General features: G+C 47.1%; 1 protein-coding gene across 1 annotated transcript in view; it reads left to right on the plus strand.

The window, feature by feature from the left end:
• Positions 1–6494: 6494 nt before the first annotated feature.
• maptb (microtubule-associated protein tau b) overlaps positions 6495–19760 on the plus strand; it is a 72380-nt gene continuing 59114 nt past the window's right edge. Inside the window, exons 1-2 of the mRNA XM_052038446.1 lie at positions 6495–6501; positions 7233–7333. Of these exons, the coding sequence (XP_051894406.1) occupies positions 7252–7333 (82 nt within the window). The 5' untranslated portion in view covers positions 6495–6501; positions 7233–7251. The remainder of the gene's footprint in view (positions 6502–7232; positions 7334–19760) is intronic.

The raw sequence follows: 19760 nt of genomic DNA on the forward strand, positions 1-19760 counted from the left end.
TCTCAACTACTGGTTGGACCTGCCTGTTAGCATTTTGTGATTCACGCACTGGAACACCTGGATCCCTCTGTACTTCACTCATTTGCAATCTCTCTCCATTTAGGTAACAATCTGCCTTTTGATTTCCTTTACTGACCTCACACTTCCCCACATTAAGCTCCATTTGCCAGTCTTTTGCCCACTCGCTTAATATCTTGTTATTGGTTTTACCCTGTACTACCTCAGTGCACTGTGTAATGAATTGATCGTAAGAACGGTATGCAAGACAAGTTTTTCCCTGTACCTCAGTACAAGTGACAATAATAAACCAATACCAATACCATTGCAGAATCACAGTATCTTTATCACAACATGCCCCTCCACCTACCTTCATATCATCAGTAAATTTGGAAACCTTGCACACTGTTCCTTCCTCCAGGTCATTAATGTAAATAGTGAACAATTGCGGGCAAGGAGCTGAATCATGTGTTACTCCACTAGTTACCTCCTTCCAGTCTGAAAAGGACCCATTTATTCCAACTCTATGACACAGCCAGTTTTCAATCAACTCCAAAACACTTCCTCCAATATCATGGGCTTTTAATTTATGCACTGGCCTCATATGTGTCACCTTGTCAAATGCCTTTTGGAAATCTAAATAGACTACATCTACAGGCTCCCCTCTATCAACTCTCCCTGTTGCATCCTCAAAGAATTCAAGCAAATTTCTCAGATATGATTTACCTTTCATAAAACCATGTTGAGTAGGTTTAATTATATTCAGCTTTCCTAAATGATTACCTATTTCTTCTTTGAGTATTGACTAGCATCTTGCCAACAATAGCGGTTAAACTAACTGGCCTGTAGTTCCCTGTCTTATGCCTTACCCCTTTTTTGAACAAGGGAACCACATTGGTTATTTTCCAATCTTCTGGTGCCCTCCTGGAGTTTAGCGAGTTATGAACATTTTCAGTCAATGGATCCACTATCTCTGCAGCCACCTCCTTTAAGACCTTGGCCTGCAGTCCATCAGGTCCTGGCAACTTATCCGCCTTTAGCTCTCTGAGTTTCTACAATACTTTATCGCTTGTAATTGTGATTTTTCTAAGTTCTATCACGTTATTTGAAATTAGGTCATTTGATATCTTCAGGATATTAGCAATATCTTCCACCGTGAAGACCGATTCAAAAGTTTATTCAACATATCTGTCATTTCTATGTTTGCTGTTATTAATTCACCAGCCTTGTTCTCTAGGGACTCCACATTTACCTTAGCCACCCTCTTCCTATTTACATATCCACAGAAACTCTTACTGTTTGTTTTTATACTATATGCAAATTTTCTCTCAGAATTCATTTTCTCCCTTCTAACTTTTTTTTTAGTCTTCTGCTGGATCCTAAAAACTTCTCAGTTCTCCGCCCTACCACCAGTCCTTGCCACTTTGTACACTCTAGTTTTCAATTTAACAGTATCTTTGACCTCCTTTGTTAACCACAGATTGTACCTCTTTCTCATGGAATCCCTCTTTGTTATTGGGATAAACTCTTGTTGAGCATTATAGACTAGCTGTTTGAATGCTGCCACTGTTCCTTAACTCACCTGTCTCTTAGCTTGTTTGCCCAGTTCACCTTAGACGATTCCTCTCTCACACCATTATAATTGCCTTTATTTAGACAAGACATTGGTTATTGACCCATGGTGTTCATCCTCAAACTGCATTTGGAATTCTATCATATGATGGTCACTACCCCCTAGGGGGATCTTTAACCACAAAATCCTTTGTTAATCCTTCGTCATTACGCAAGACCAAATCTAAAACAGCTTGTTCCGGGGTACGTTCCATAAAACACATTCTAAGAAGCAAGCCCTGACGCATTCCACTTCTTCTACCCTTACCAGTTTGGTTCATCCAATCATATTGTAGATTAAAATCTCCCATGGTAATTGTAGTTCCCTTCAAACATGCCCTAGATATTTCCCCATTCATGGTCTGACTTATTGAAGAGTCACACTTTGGAGTCTATAGACCACTCCTATCTATATCTTCTTTCCCCTGCTATTCATGATTTCAATCCAAACCAATCCCACATCACTATTCACTGCCTTTGCATCACCCCACCTTTGGCCTGTTCTTTTGGACCAGTGTCTAACTTGTAACAATGACCACCTGGTCCAGGTCACCCTGCAATCACGTTTCTGTAATCTCTATTGCATCATACTGATATGTTGCTATCCGTGGTGTCAACTCACTTACCTTGGGGCAAATGCTGCATGAATTCAAATAAGCAACATTAAATTTTAAATTTTTAAAAAAAAATTTTATTTACAGCGTGGTAACAGGCCCTTCCAGCCCAACGAGTCCACGCCGCCCATTTTAAACCCCAAATTAACCTACCCGTATGTCTTTGGAATGTGGGAGGAAACCAGAGCACCTGGCGGAAACCCACGCAGATGTGGGGAGAACATACAAACTCCTTACAGACAGCGACGGGAATCGAACCCTGATCGCTGGTGCTGTAATAGCGTCGCGCTAACCGCTACGCTACCGTGCTGCCTTTGATTTTTTTTGCAGTTATTTACAACTCTGGATTTGCTCTGTTTTGCACATTATCAGTTACAACTGCTGCCCTGGCCTGTCACACCATGACTCAGTTTTCCCTTCTGCATCCCATGCCACTGCTCTTTCATTTCCTCCTAATTTGTTAAACATTCTGTTCTCGGAGCTCTCCCCCTTCTCATTAGTTTAGAGCCCTCTCTACAACCCTAGTTATGTGACTTGAAGGGACACTGGTCCCAGCATGATTCAGGTGGAGCCCATCCCAACAGAACAGCTCTCTCCTTCCCTAGTACAGCTGCCAGTTTCCCATGAATTGGAGCCCATTTCTCCCACACCAAGCTTTGAGCCATGCATTTACCTCTCTAATCCAATTTACCCTTTGCCAATTATCAGGATGCTCAGGTAATCAGCCAGAGATTATCACCCTTTGTGATTCTGCTTTTCAATTTTGTCCGTGCTCCCCATAATCCCTCAGGAGAACTTCCTTCCTCATCCTACCCACGTCATTGCTGCCCACATGGACAACAACAACTGGATCGTCCTTCTCCCACTGCAAGTTCTTCTCCAGTCCAGAAGACGTATCCTTAACCCTGACACCAGGCAACACACAGCCTCTGGGACTCTCTGTCTTTGCTGCAGAGAACAGTGTCTATTCCCATAACCATGCTATCCTCTATTTCTCTTTACTCCCCCCTCTCGAATGGCTTCCTGTGCCACGATGCTATGGATGGTTAGCACATCCTCCCTGTAGTCCCCACCCTCGTCCACACAGGGAGCAAGAACCTCGTACACGCTGGACAAGGGGAAAGGCTGAGGATCCTCTGGAACTACCTTCTGAATCACTCTACCTGCCTCTTCTGCAGTCACACAGTCCTGTCCCTGACCATTCACCAATTCAGAGATGATTAATCCAAGGAACATGACTGCCTCCTAGAATACTGCATCCAGGGGATTCTCCCCCTTCCCTGATGTATCACAGTGTTTGGAGCTCAGACTCCAGCTCATTAACCCTGAGCCAACACTTACTACATTTATGGTCACTGTTACCACAATGGAGTCCACAACTCCCACATGTTGCAGCTACAACACATCACCTGCCCAGCCATCCATTCTAATTAATTAGTTGTATTTAATAGTTGAATTAGTGTAAATTAGGCTTTACAGTTTCAGGAGTACGGACCGTGCCCTGATTTTAAACGCTTGACTGATCAGAATAGGCAGAAAAAAATAAATGTACCCACCAATCACTTACCTCGTTACCACAATCAGCTGACTCATACTGACCAATCAGCTGTCTCTTGTTGCTGCACCTCACTTTCTGAAAACTGTGTGGCTGTTGTCTGATGGTCTGCTCTCCCAGGTCCTCGTCCGCCACTGTTGCCAGGGGAAGTCGTCGCCAAGGTCCTGCTCAACCATCTTCTCCCAGTGGCTGGAAGTGCTGCTCCCTGAATCACAGTGTGGATTCCACAAACACAGTAGACGTGATCTTCACTCTGTGACAACTCCAAGCAAAATGCAAATCTTCACAACTAACAGGAAACTGTTTGTCCTATGGCATCTATGCTCCAGAACCAGGGTCACAAACACCTCAGTAATCAAGGTGCTGTATGCAGTGAAAACTTGCAGTTGCTCATGCTCAGAGCTCCATGCCATTGTCAATGGTTTCATTGAAGTGTATGAGAGGATGTGCCCTGACACTAAACATCCACAAGGCATAGGCCTTCTACCAACCTGCCGTTGTTGCACCACACTGCCCTCTGACAGTAAAGATTCACGGTGAGACCCTGGTAAGCACTGATGCTTCCCATATCTCAGGAGCCACCCCTCAGCGAAGGCAGACATAAGTGATGAAATTTGTCACCACCTTCCATTCACCAGCAGATCCTTTGGCCGATTGAGGAAAAGGGTACCTGAAGATCAGGATCTCAGACCTGTCATAAATCCCATGGTATAACAAACAGAAGTGATCCTTGCATTCTATGTGCTTCTGAGTACTACTCTGCCTCTACCAGGCATCCCAAGGCACTGTAAAAATACCACCAATTCTGCCTTGCAAACCCTCCAATGTCAGCATCCTCTCCAGGTCAACATGCTCAGCAATGAGGTGGTGACATTTGGTCAGCTTCATTCTGCAGGTCATATTGTTTGCACACCAGAGTCCTGAAATTGGCATTCTCATTCCCAGCTCTGTCCTGGAAAGAGATCACCAGGTGGACGGAGGAAATGTTCCAAGAGGTTCTGAAAGGCTCCTTGATAAAAATAAAACATCCCCGCTGATTCCTGGGAATCATTGATCTATGACCCCAGAACGTGGAGGATGAGCACTCAGGATGGGTTTGAGATCCTCGAGTCTGTGCATTGGGAGCACACCGAGGCCCTGTGGAATCGGCAGAAGAAAGTTGCACCTCGCATGTTACCCATACGCCCAATTCACCAGCCACCTCCTACCCCACCTGTGGAAGAATCTGCAGCTCCCACATCAGCTCAACAGCTGCCTCAGAACCCACAGAGCGGCAGTAAGTCATCCTTGATCCCGATGGATTGCCTATGAAAACCTGAGTCAGGATACATATGTGGAACTATATCTCTCTATATATATGTGTGTGTGTGTGTGTGTGTGTGTGTGTGTGTGTGTGTGTGTGTGTGTGTACGCGCGGAGACAAGGGAGGATATTGCTGGAGCCCTGACAGACATTTTAGCATCTTCATTAGCCACAGGTGAGGCACAGCAAATGTTCTTCTTTATTTAAGAGCAGCAGGGTTAAGCTAGGAAACCAGTAAACTACGGGCTGATGAGTCCTACATCAGTGGTAGGGAAACTATTGGAGAAGAACCTCAGGAACAAGATTTATCTTCACTTGGAATGACAGGGGATAGTCAGCATCGCTTTTTTTGTGGGAATTCCGGCTACACAAATTTGATTTAATTTTTTGAGGAGTTAACTAAGCACATTGATGTTTTCTGCATGGACTTTAATAAGCCTCTGACCAGGTCCTGTATGGTAGGTTGGTCCGAAAGGTTAGACCCCATGGGATCCAGGGTAGGGCGGCAAGTTAGAGCCAAAATTGGCTTGGTAATAGGAGGCAGAGGTGATGGTGGAGGGTTGCTTTTCTGATGGGAAGTCTGTGACCAGTAATGTGCCATTAGAATCAGTGCTGGGATCGTTGATGTCTATGATATGCATCAACAACTTGGATGTGAATGTGAGGGGTATGCAGATGATACAAAAGTGTCATAGGCTGTCAATCATTATACTGGTCAGCTGGAAAGTTGGGCAGAACAGTGGCAACTGAATAATCCTGACGTGATAAGTGAGCGCAAGGAAGGGTAGGACAAAGACAGTAAATGGTAGGTCCCTAGGCAGTGTTGCTGAAGAGAGGAACCTTGAAGTACAAGTCCATAGATCCATGAAAATGCCAGCACAGGTAGCTGGTGAGGGAAGTGCACTCATTAGTCAGGGCAGAGAATACAGGAGTCACAACTTTATAAAACACTGGTGAGGCTGCACCTGGAGTTTTCTCTGCATTTCTTTTCATCACACCATCTGAAGGATGTAGTTGCTCTGTAAATGCACCAGATTGTTGCCTGGACTGGAGCACGACGTTATGAGAGACTGGACAGGAGCAGAGGAGACTGAGGGGGGACCTGAGGGAGGTGTCGGTGTAGGAAGCTGAGGGGGGACCTGAGGGAGGTTACAGAATTATGAGGGAGATAGAATAGTAAGAATCTTTTTCCCATGGTGGAAGTGTCTAAGACAAGAGGGCACAGGTTTAAGATGAGAGATAGGACGTTTAGAGGGGATCTGAGATGGAATGGGCTGTTGGAGGATGGGGTGGAGAGACATACTCTCACAACATTTAGAAGGTATCTAGAAATATCATCAAGGCATTGAAGGCTATGGACCCAAAGTAGGTAAATGGGATTAGGCAGGTGCAACGGGCAGCATAGACATGGCGAGGCGAAAGGTCTGTTTCGTGCTGTAATGCTCCATGACTTCAATGTGTGTTTAAAGGTACCTCAGTGCGTGCGTCTGTGGACCTGTAGCTGTGTGTGTGTGTGTGTGTGTGTGTGAGAGAGTGTGGGTGTGTATAACTGTACCCCAGTGAGTGTGCGGAGAACTGTATTCCTCATTTACACCAGATCTTCCCAACTCTGCGGGCAGGGTTCCCTGAGCGGTGCGCTGCAGGTCTGTGTCTCTCAGTCCTACCCGGGCGATGCCCGCGGTCTCGCTCCGACCGCCGGGGACAGATTGGGCTCAGGGTCGCACTCGGTGTGATGTGGGCGGCGCTGCCGTTCTCGACGGTCAGCGCTGCCGTTCTCGACGGTCAGCGCTCACCAGCAGCAGAGCTGTAGCCCCGGGGTGTGGGTGTGGAGTGTCCGGGGGCGAGGTGTGTCCTGGAGCGGGACAGTGTCCGGGGCTGGGCTGGGGTGTGTCCTAGAGCGGGGTAGTGTCCAGTGTCCAGGGCTGGGATGTGGAGAGAGCGGGGAGGGGAGGGGAGGGGAGGGGAGGGGGCGGAGGTGGCCGCCCCCCCGCTCGGGTCCGGGCGGGGACGGGGACGGGTCCGGGCGCGGGGCCGCGCACGGGAGGGGCGTGTGCGCGGCGAGTCTGCGCCGCAGCCGCCAGCGGAGATCCGTCAGCCGCAGTAAGATGAGGAGCCCGGTGTAACGTCTCCCCCCCCCCCCCGTCTCCCACCAGCCGGCGGCGAGCAGCAGCGATGGAGGCGGCGGCCGGGCAGCGGGCAGCAGCGGAGAGCGCGGACGGGGCGGCCGCACCCCGGGCGGAGCCGGCGGCCAGAGGTCAGTGCGGAGCGGAGAACGGCGCCGAATGTTCCAGCAAAGCAGCGGGTCCGCCCGCCGGCTGCGGGGTTGCCGCAGTTCTGCAGCCGCCGTGCGGGTGGAGCTGCTCGCCGAGCGGCGGCCGGCTCCCGTCGGCGGGCTGCCGCACCCTGCGCCCCATCCCGCACCCGCAGCGGCAATCCGCACCTGCTCCGATCCCGCACCCTGCGCCTGTTCCCCGCTGGCGGCGGACCGGCAATCCGCTCCGCTCCGTCGCCGCATTGAGGGAGCGCCGCACCCCTAGGGCGGGGAGTGCTCGGGTTCTCACACCGCCCGCATAAAGGGTCGGTGCGGAGCGGAGACAAAGGGCTGTCGGTACCGGGTTGTCCGGGCCCTGTGACAGCAGCCTGTCCCCCCCCCCCCCCCCCCCCATCCTAATCCCCATCGCCATCGCCCGACCTCGGCAGGAGACCGGGGCAACATCTCAGTCTGTGAAGAGATCCGAAAGGAGGGGGAGCGAGCAAGGGGTTAATTCTCCATCTCGCCCCCCGATTGTTGCCATTGATGGAGAGCCGTGAAGCTGCCCATTGATGGTGTGTTTGCAGAGACGGGCTGAAGTAAACAGCAGCGCTGGGTGTGAGGGCGGTTTTGTACTGTGAATTCCTTTGTTACCACCGCCCATCACTGCTGCATTCATTGAGCCAAGATCTGCATTCATCCATCCAAAGGCTTCACTGAGGTTGAATATTCACGGTTGGGAGTCCATTCGCCTGTCAGTCAGCTTCTGTCATCCTTAAATAATATAAAGGTTTCTGGTTATCTGCGGGGAGTATACAGGGTGGTACAGAGCCGCTGTCTCATAGAACCAGAGAGCCGGGCTCCATCCCGACCTCCGGCGCTGTCGGTGTGGAGTTTGCACGTTCTGCCTGTGACCGCATGAGTTTCCTTCCGGGTGCTCCAGTTTCCTCCCGCATCCCAAAGACATGCGGGTGGGCGGGTTAGTTGCCCCTGGTGTGTTGATGAGAATTTGGGGAGGATACAAATTGGGATCGATGTAGGATAGTGTAAACGGGTGATGGTCGTTGTGGACTCGCTGTATGGCTCTAGGACCCTTCGAGGGATCACATTAACCTGTCAGGGGTTTGTACTCACCCATCTAACGTGTATGTGGGCCCCACGGTCTAGAAGTTGCTTTAATGGTGTTGAACCGCATTGTGGGGCAGCCTAACAGGTTGTTAATGTACCAGAAGATGCATATTTTCAGATGCAAGTTTCACCGGATAGGGATGTTGGACCTTGTACAGTCTCCGTTTCGCTGCAGCTTTCCATATTGATTGAGGTTTCTTGCAGCTGCCAGCAGTTAGTCTTGCAGGTGGCATCTCTGCAGCCGACTCTGGAAGCAACATACTGCAATGCAAGCAGCACCCTGGCAGGAGTGCTGCTACCTCATGAATGGCTGGTGCAGTGCAGGGAGGGTGCGGGGGAGTGTTCCCAGGGGGTCAGTGGTCCTTGACAACCTGGTGAAGCACAGTGCCAGCAGGAGGCACATATAGATATCTCGGGGCTACGAGCAGGAAGATGGTCAGGAAGGTCCGTGCAAGGACCCAAGTTCCTCTGCAGTGCATTTTACTCATGCACTTCAGCAGAGGTTGGAATTTGGTGATGTGGGAATTGAGATGAATCTAATGTTTCCTCATGTTTTGCATTTATAATTGTAAGTAACTTTGACCTTCTAGCTTCCAGTGTTAGTGGTAACCAAGTTGCCTGCCATTAGCTGTTTCTCAGTTAATTGGTAGTTGACTAGAATTGTTTATCTAGTAATTACTGTCAACTGAGGATTCCAAAATTAGTGGTTTCTTGCTAAAGTACAGTGTATGCGAGCACAAATTTCTGCATTTCACCAAGGTTACTTCAGTGGAGTGCCAGGGTTGGAACAGGGTGAAGCAGAGGAGGGAGATGTCATTTTCTTTCCCAGAAAAACAGAGTTGAACTAATGAGTACTAACAGCAGCAACCTACAACAAATGTGATAAACATGGAGAACAGGAGAGACTGCAAGTGATCCCTCTCAGGAAGGTAATAGGCAGCTGGAGCTTGAGGGGATGGGTGACTGGGATGTTCTGTGTTCCCTCCACTTTCTCCATGTGCTCTGGCCATAGAATGACCTCGTGCCTTCCCGAGTGCTCCTCTGTTTTGAGTAGTCCTGACTCTGGGGATGTTGCACATTCTCAAGGAGTCTTCGAGAATGTCTTTGAATTATTTTCCCTGTCCACCTCTCACCTCTGGGTGTGACAGCTGAGAGTAGTGTCCCTGATTTGGAAGTCTGATGCCACCATCAGCAGCAATTGCATTGCAACGAGGATCTCAGTGCTGGGGATGTTGGTCTGGGGGAGGATGTTGATGGGATTGTCGATTCCTGAAGTGGACTTGGAGGAAAGATTCTGTGGATACAGCATTGATGGTGTCGCTCCAGAGCTGTGAAGTATCTAGTTTGACTCTGTGAACTGCACAGGAGAATGGGAATCACTGCTGGGGATCGCAAACCTTGTGCTGGGTTTGAGATTTTGATCTTCCAGCACTCAGATGGTTAAAGGCATTGACAAATTTCATCGTTGGTCCCTGCCTGCCTTCATTGAGAGGTAGCACCTGAGACGTGGGAGGCAGTCCATGATTTCCAAGGGGCTATTGTGGATCTTAATTGTTCTAGTCGGGGGTTGTATTGAGCAGAGAGAGTGGGTTTGTAGAGGATATTTGTTTGTTGATGGTAAGTGTAAGGCTAATTTTCTGGTATGCTTCAGTGAATGAGTTAATCAGGCTTTGAGCTTGGCTGCAGAATGTGCATGTATACACTTGTCTGTGTACTGCAAATAACTGAGGCTGGGGCAGCCTTGGTACTAGAGTGGAAAAATGAAGATTGAACCACTCCTGTAGATTCATTCAATTCCAGAAGGAAGTTTGTGGGGGGTGTGGGGCATTGGTGCAGCAAGGAGGATTGGAAGAGGGCTGGAGTGATGACACAGCTTTCCTTGATTCCAATCCCTCCTGGGACTGGAGCAACGCACAAAATGCTGGAGGAACTCAGTGGGTCAGGCAGCATCTGTGTTACTCCTGATTCCAGCATCTGCAGTCTCTTGTTTCTTCCCCCTACTACGATTGGTCTTTTGTAGACTTGTTAGGATAGCTGCTTGTGTGTCATCATGTAGCAGACATGGAGTGATCACACATTTTGGAGGAGTGCTATATTTTAGTGCAGCTACAAGTGGAGTCAGAGTAGGAAAAAATGCGAAAAGACAAAATTTTAGGCTCTTGTTCTTAATGGGGATTTGCAACAGTATCAACACCACAGAACAGAGTATAAATGTAGATGTAGTAGGGCTTTTAAGAAAGTCACTGCAATGTTTATAGGCAACTTTAATCTTTATAGATCAGATGAATCAAATTGGCCATGGTAATCTTGAGGATGAATTCATAGGGATATTCAGGGCTCTTTCTCAGAACAATAGATCATGAAACTAACCTGGGAACAGGATTCATTTATAATCTTGTGCTAAGTATCTTTAGGGAAAGAGTGATTGCAACATAGATGGTAAAAACTTGGGTCTGAAACTAGTGCTTTAAATTTAAAGGCATGAAGATGGTGTTGGCTAAAATTAACTGGGAAAACAGATTACCAGTTAAAATGGCAGGTAAGCAGTAAAAGACATTAAGGAGATTTTTCCTAATTCTCAATAAAGGTAAATTCCACTGAGAAGTAAAGACTCCATTTGTGACTGATCCATTTGTGACTGATCCATTTGTGACTGATCCATTTGTGACTGATCCATTTGTGACTGATCCATTTGTGACTGATCCATTTGTGACTGATCCATTTGTGACTGATCCATTTGTGACTGATCCATTTGTGACTGATCCATTTGTGACTAAGGAAGTTGAGGATGGAAATTTCAAAAAAGAACTCCAGGTACTGAAATAAAACCAAAAATGCTGGAGACACTCAGCAAGTCAGGCAGCATCTGTGGAAAGAACAACACAGTTAACGGTTTATGTCCAAGACCCTTCCTCGGAACAGGGAAGGGACTTTCTCTTTCTCCCAGTTCTGACAAAGGGACTCGGATCTGAAATGTTGACTGTTTCTCTTTCCACAGACGCTGCCTGTCCCACTGAGTGTTTCCAGCATTTTCTATTTATTTATGTTAAGGACAGTAATGTGTTAAAGTGTGCAGCTTTGTGAAGGACAGTGGGAGGTGAGAAGATTGACGAAATGTTTAAAAACAAGCAAAGGATAATCTATTTTCTGTCTCTTTGTTTTTATAAGAGCAAACTTGCAAGAAATACTAGAACAGACAGGAAGAGCATCTACGTGTACAGAAAAGGAAAGAGGGAAGCTAAAGTAAATGTTGGTCCCTTAGACCAAGAGGCTGGGGAATTAACGATGGGAAATAAACAGCAGGGACTTTGAACATATTTTTTATCCGTTTCCGTGGTAGAAGATACTAAAAGCATTCTAGAAATAGCAGAAAATCCAGGAGCAGAAGGGAGGGAGAAATTCCAAACAATCACAATCACTGGAAGAAAATTATTCAGCAAACTCATGGGGCTAATGGCTGACAAGTGCCCTGACCCTGATGAACACACATCCTGAGGTCTTAGAACAAATGGCTGGAGAGGTGGTGGATGCAATGGTTGTGTCTTCCAAAATTTTCTAAGTTCTGGAAAGGTCCCAGTGGATTGGAAACTATAACACCCATTTTAGGAAAGGAGAGAGATAGAAGGCAGGAAGTGACAGTCAGTTAGCCTGACCCCTCTCCATGGGAGAGTGCTGGAGTCCATTATTCAGGAAGCTGTGGTCGAACACAGTACAATTAAGCAGGGTCAATGTGGGTTTATGAAAGGGATGTAATAAGCAGCGTGGATAAAGAGGAACCAGCCAATGGGGCGCATTTGGATTTCCAGAAGGTGCCACATAAAAGATTTCCCCACAAGGTAAAAGCTCCTGGCTGTGGAGTGTATTATGTGGGTTGAGGATGGGCTAACTAATGAAAACAGTCGGGACAAGTGGTCATTTTCAGGTTGGCAAGCTGTAACTGTGGAGTGCCTCGGATCAGTATTGGGACCTCAGGGATTTACAATGTACTTTACTGATGGAGATGAAAGGCCAAGTTTGCTAATGATACAAAGAGGTGAGAAAGCAAGATGTGAGTGCACAGAGTCAGCAAAGGGATAGCGATAGGTTAAGTGAACAGGCAATGGTTTGGCAGCTGGAGTATAATGGGAGGGAGCATAGAGTTATCCATCCTAGTAGGAAGAGCAGAATGTTGTTGAAATGCAGAGGGTTGCTGCAGTGCTGAAGGATCCAGGGTCCTCGTACGTGAAATGTGTGCAGGCCGTTATACGTGTAATTAGGTAAACAAACGGAATGTTAGTACATATGGTACATATGGTACATATGGTAAGGGGATTGCAGTACAAAGTAGGCAGGTGTTGCCACAATTGTACAGAGTTCTGGTGAGACCGCATTTTTGGTCTCCTTGGTTAAGGATGTGCTTGCATTGGAGGCTGTGCAGAGAAGGCTCAGTGTTGATTCCTGGGATGAAGGGATTATCTCATGAGGAAAAAGTGAACAAGCTGGACCTACACACCAAAGGTTAGAAGAATAACAGATCATCTTATTGAAACATTAGATTGTTGAGAGTTCATATAGACATAGAATCATACAGCATGGAAACAGGCCATTCAGCCCAACTCATCCATACCAACCAGTGGGCGTCCATCGCCTTCAATGCCTAACTGATTCCAGTGTTCATCTAGGCAATTCATACATGCTGTCAGCGGCTCAGCCTCCACCACTCTCTCAGGCAGTGCTTTCCAGTCACTTTCCACTCCCTGGGTGAAGAAGGTCCCTCTTGTATCTCCTCTGAATCTCTTCCCCCTTGCTCTAACTCTGTGTCCTTCAGTTTAATCTACCTCTGATGTGAGGGGGAAAGTTTCCTGCAGTCTCACCCATCTGAACCCCTCATAAGTTTATATATCTCAATCATGTGCCCCTCATAACCTCCCCTACACTAAGGAGAAAAGACATAGCGTCTCCAGTCTCTCCTCATAACTGAGCTGCTCCATGCCAGGCGACGTCCTGGTGAACCTCCTCTGCACCCTCTCCAGCGCTGTCACATCCTTCCTGTGCCTCGGTGACCAGAACTGCACACAGTGCTCCAGCTGAGGTCTAACCAAGGTTTTGTACAGTTGGAGCATCACCTCCCTACTTTGTTCAGTATTCATTTCCCCAACTAATAAAGGGCAGTATCCGGTATGCCTTCCTAACCACGTTATTTACCTAGGTTGCCACCTTCAAGGATGTATGGACATACTCCAAGGTTCCTCTATTCTGCAATACTCCCTAGGGCCCTACCATTCATGGTGCATGCCCTAGCTTTATTAGTGCTCCAAAAATGCATCCCTCTCATTTCTCTGGATTAAACGCCATCTGCCATTTTTTTTAGACCATTTCACCAACACATCAATACCTCTCTGCAGCCCAAGACTACCTTCCACTCTTATTAACAACTGCACCAATCTGCATGACTTCCATGAACTGATTCTGCCTCCCACAAGTCATTCACATAAAACACAGCAAGGGCCCCAGCACCAATCTTTGTGGTATACTACTAGTCACAGACATCCAATCACAACAGTAGTCCCTTACTGTCATCATCTGAATCCTATTGCCAAGCTAGTTTTGGATCCAGTTTGCCAACTTGCCTTGGATTCCAATGGCTCTAACCTATAGAACCAGTTTCCCAATGTGGGACCTTGTCAAAGGCTTTACAGAAGTCCATGTAAATCACATCTATTGCCCTGCCCCCGTCAACAGTTTTTGTTACCTCTTCAAAGACTTCAGTCAAATTGGTCAGACAGGATCTGCCCTTGACAAAGCCATGTTGGCTGTTTCTGCTAAGTTCCTGCCTTTCCAAGTGATCATTAATCCTCTCAGAATTTTTTCCAGTATCGTCCCTACCACTGATGTCAGGTTCACGGGTCTACAGTTTCCAGGCTTCTTCCTGCTACCTTGCTTGAAAAGGGGGACCAAGTTTGCTGTCCTCCAGTCACCTGGTACCTCAGTCGTGTTCAGCGGAAAAATCTTGGCAAGGACGCCAATAATCTTTTTCTTTGCCTCCTCTGGTCCTGGGGATTTATGCACCTTTAAGCCCACTAAGGCATCAAGCACCTATTTATTTATGGGGACCTGCATGAGACTTTCACCTTCCCCTTCACTGAGTTCTCCAACTAAAAAGTCAGTTTCCTTTGTGAATACCAATGAAAAGTATTCATTTAGGACCTCTACCTTCTGTCTCCACACACACATTGCCCTGTTGTCTGTAATGGGCACTACTCTTTCCCTGGTTATTCTTTTGCCTTAATATATTTATAAAACACCTTCAGATTTGCCTTGATCCTGTCTGCCAGTGATTTCTTGTGGCCCTCATAATGGTGAGGGAGGGAACTTGGTGGGGTGAATACTGAGAAAATTTCCTCAGGTGAGGGAACATAGGTCTAGGGCATAGTTTCAGGATAAGGGATCATTTGTTTAGGATGGAGATGAGAAGGAATTTCTTCTCTCGGAGGATTGGGAACCTCTGGAATTCTGTACCTCAGAGCTGTGGAGGTAGAACCACTGAGTATATTCAGAGCCAAGAGAGAGAGTTTTGACCTATAGGAGAGGCGTGTGTTACGGTGAGTTGGCAGGAGAGATGGGTCTGAAGCCAAGATCAGATCAGCCAAGATCTTGTTGGATGCTAGGGCAGGTTTGAGGGACTGAATGGCCTGTTCCTGCTGCTCGTGTTGTTGCTTCCACACAGCCACTCTGCCTTATCCTATGGGTTGACACGTCTCCTCTGGAGTCGAGAGTTGGAGTAACTTCCCTGTGCAGCAGCAAACAGTGAGCAGTCTGGAATGGTCCTGAGACGTGGACTGTAACCCTGACAGTGACTGAAGCAGACAGACCCGAGTTTGTGTTTGAGCCGGCAGGAGGGAGAATACAGTGTGAGTACAGTCCCTGCAAACAGTACGGTTTCAGAGGAAGTGGGGTGAGAATGTCCTTCAGACTGGTGAGATTGAAAATCAGGCCAGAGGTAGGTGTTGCTTGGTTCACTCCCATTGACATGATTCCTGGGAGTTTTAGACTGAAAAAAGCCACTAGGGAGAATGAAAATCCTGTGGTAGAGTCAGTGTAGGATGTCCCTCCCAGCACCAGCGATCCCTGTATAATGGCTGCAATACAACTCTGCTTTACATGAGCTAGTTTCCGGTTACAAAGGAAATTCTAGGCTCACGTTTTTATCTTCAGTTCTTGGGGATTCGACACAGCCAGGGGAAATGTTCACCCTCATCCAGTCAGGTACATTCTGCCAGTGGAGGAGAGAAGGCTGTTGGGCATGTTGAAAATTCGGGAGGGAAGTATCTGAAACCCCCTGCCCCATCAACATGAATTTCCACAGTAGGGGAAGTAACCCTCCATTAAATAATTGCCCACACTCCAGGGGCTTTGTGACCTCAGAGTAGAAATGTGGTAAAGAGGAGCTGAACACTTCCACTGCTCACCGATATACAACCTGTATTCGCCTATTACAATGTTGTATTAGAAAGGATGAGAAAACTTGTATTTATATTTGCGATGACCAGAAGTGCTTTGCAGCTGTTGAAGTGCATTTGAATCCAGGAGTCGGAAGGAGGAGGCAGGGATCACCACTAGCCGATGGTCCATGTGCCATTTCTGAGGACTGCCTACTACAGGCACCTCAGACAAATTCAGTGGAAGGATTAGCAGGACATTGACGGTGTTCATTCCCAAGCTCACATCTCCAACACTGAGGCCCCAGTTACACTTAGTTACCCCTTTTGAGTAGGTGACATCATTTGTATGTCTGACACCAGACTCCTGAAATAGACACTCTATTCCAAGCTTGGACATGCCATGAAATTACCAGGCAGACAGGAAAAGCCTCCTTAAATGTGTGTAAAATCCCTGCTGACTCCTGGGAATCTTTGGCCCATGACTGCTCAAAGTAGAGAAGGAGAATTTGGGATGATAGTGAGAACCTCGAGGCTATACGTCAGCAGCACATGATGCTCCACCTGTGGAAGAGTCTGCAGCTCCCACATCAGCCTCATCAGGCACCTCAGAACCCCAGAACAAGAGTGGAAGCAAGTTGTCCTCAAACAAAAGAGAAGAGGAGGCCTGAAGTGTTGTTGCTCTCTGATGGAGGAAACCCTGCAGCCAACCCACACTGTTGTGATAATTTGAGACTGTCTATTTCGTGAATCTTCTGCTGTTCTTTGAAATTGTGCCATGGATACCTGCTCTCCACCTGAGTAACCCACAACCTTGAGTCAGCGCTGTGCAACCAATTCTCTTTGCCAGCTGGAGGTGCTTCTATTAGGAGCGCATTCATTCTCATTACATTTAATTGTTGTCTGTGAGCTCTCCCATTGGAATAGCATTTCCTCACACATCACAGCTCAGAGCTGATGGGAGGTTATATTCACCCATTGAGATTTTTCTCGTTCTGTAGTGCCTTACATTGCTCAGTACTTTATTCCCTGATCAGCAGGTTGCACAGCTATTAGTGCACACCCATCAGCAATGGCTACACCCATAGACAGTATAATGAGCCCATCAATACAAGACCATTGGCACTGTACATGCCAACCAGTTCACACCCAACGGCCTTGTGCCCGCCCCCATCAGCACAGTCCGATGCACCAATTCAGCTTTGATCCATCTGGAGATGACATTCTCCCATCTGATTAGACCTGCCCCATCACAGGATCATTGATCAACCACACCAAAGGAGGAAGCCATTTGGCCCTTCGACTGCTGCCAGCCCTCTGGAAGAACAATACAGCTCGGTTGACTCCCTACTTCTGGTCTCCGTAGGTAGTGTCTTTGTACATGATGAGGTAAATGAGTCAAGTGACTAACATCATGATGGAAGCTCACATGTTCAGTTGGTGCTATTAGTCTACAGTGAAGCGCACACCCTTGTTCTGAACCTCTGATGCCTTATAGAACATTCTTGTCATTGGAATTAGCCAGTGTTCCCAGCCTTGTTTAAGTCTATCCACAGCTACATTACAGTTGGTGACAAGGGTGGTTTCCATTACTGATGGGTGCAAGCACTTGTCACTTGAAAAGTTTTTAGCAACAGCTCTGGAGCATTGAGAGGGAATTGCCTGTCACTCCTACACGAGCCCGGAACAACCAAGGTCAAGAGCACAAAATGGTGCCACCAGATGTCCCCACTGGTGCACAGCATCACTGAGGTGGGTGATTATCTTGAGAGCTTGCGGGCATTGAGAGATGAGCTTTAGAGTGTGTCACACAGTCACTGACCTGGTACCTCCGCAGAAAGTTGAAGGTAGCTTAATTACAAGGGTCGTACAGAGACTGGAGCAGAATTTAACCTAGTTGAGATAACAGAGAACCCCAAATTCAGCACCGCTACCAGGGAACAGGGAAAAGGGTGAGTTGAGCTGAGCTATGATAGCTATCAAGACACTGTAGCTATGAAGAGATTTTAGATTGATTGTTGAGTCAGATTCATGTGTGCTTTAAGTGGTGATAGGCTCCTGTGTAGCTGATGGGCATAAAGATCCTTGTATATGATTTGTTTTGTATGATTGCACCTTCCGTGGAGATGACTGTCAAAAAAATGTTATCACCCACCAACCACAAAGTTCATGAGAGCCTATAGTCAAAAATCAAAACTTGTCAAAGCTTTGGTCCAGAGAGACGCACAGCATCGTGCGGTGTGCACCCGTGTTACAGAAGTGCTGCACTGTATGATCATGGGTACTGCACATCCATGCTGCAGCTTGTAGTACTGTGTGCCTGGGAGTGTTGCCTATCTGTGTTACAGCTAGAAGGGCAACTGTTTCCTTGATACCTGTCCTGTTAAGATCGCCAGGTGCTCTGTACACCAAAAGACAGTGGTGTGCAAGGTGGGAACAATGTAGTACCTCCACAATGCTTCAGTATTCCACATTCTGTTTTGTTTTCCTTTTGTACTGCCTCGATGTACTAGTGTATGGAATTACCTGTCCGGATGGCATGCAAGCAAAAGCTTTTCACTGCATCTCTGTGCATGTGACAATAAGAAACCAATCACCAATTAAAAATGGCCAAACCTGTACATCAGAACTGACCAGACAGTGAAGACTTTTTAATGTGCTCAGCATCAACACTACAAATAACTATGACAGGAAGTAAAAACATTTTAAAGTCATAGTGTTGCTAGTGGCAACATTGATACTGTGGCAGGTTGTTCCTTTAATGGACAGGCTGCATCTGGCAAGAATTTCAGTCGCTTACCCTGAGTAAGGAGCACAGGCAATTAGTTGCAATCCCTATTTGAACAAAGGTCTGAAGGACTGGGGCAAATATGGAGCATGGTGTGTTGCACTGGCCAGTGTCTTGAGTTACTAACAGTTGTAGATGCCAAGGCTGAGTTTCATTGGATGGAGGTCTCATTGGATGGAGGTCTTCAGTGTCCACGTGAGTATTCAAAATTCCTGTTGTGCCCGTCTGATGACACTGTACACAAGGGATGTTGCAGCAACAAAGCAGTGTGCTGCAAATGATGACCAATGCCTGAGCTCGTTAAACTAGAGTGGAATCCTGTAGTAAGAATTCACAGTGAGTGGGCAACTCCTAATCAGTCACACCCGAGACCAGCAGCGATTACAAAGAAACTCTGATTCAGAGATTTGAAGTGTTGACAGAGGACAAGGCCTGGACCAGAATTGGTTGGAGCAAAGTTTCTCTTGAAACTGAGTTTGTATTATCTGTATAGTCAGCTACCTGTGGACGAGAAAAGTTGGAATTATCTCTCTTTGTCAATACAGAATTCATAAATTGACACATGGAATCAAATCCTCGTCAAAGACCTTGCAGTACACAGTGAATGGGATTCTGCAGTGGAAGAGATCATAGCTGCCACAACACAGCAGGATAATGTATGTGTTTGGAGAAAGTTCTGAAGTACCTCCAGCACCACAGTGTAGAACTTGAGCAATCCAAGTGGCCTTTGTCCAGCCAGAGGTTGTGTACCTCAGCCTGACAGTAAATGCTAATGAATTATGGCTGATAAAAGTCAAAGCCAACTCTCTCACAAAGGATGAACACAAAGAGAATGGAGAAGAGCACATGTCGTTCTTCTTCCAGATGTTTGCCAGATTCAGCCACGGTACTGACACTGCTGCAACAACTTAAAGGGCAGGGGAGGTGGAAGTTTACAGACACTGCTGAAAGTTCGAATAGCAAGTCTCTCTTGGTTCACTGAGACGGTGTGTGGATGCTGACACTCGATGGCAAGGCCTTGACTGATGGAGGGGACGCAGATGTGTAGTGGATGAGAGGTACGAGAGGCCACTAGCATTGCATCTCATGTTCTCAA

The sequence above is a fragment of the Pristis pectinata genome, chromosome 25 (assembly GCF_009764475.1).
Source record: "Pristis pectinata isolate sPriPec2 chromosome 25, sPriPec2.1.pri, whole genome shotgun sequence".
Lineage (NCBI taxonomy): Eukaryota > Metazoa > Chordata > Chondrichthyes > Rhinopristiformes > Pristidae > Pristis > Pristis pectinata.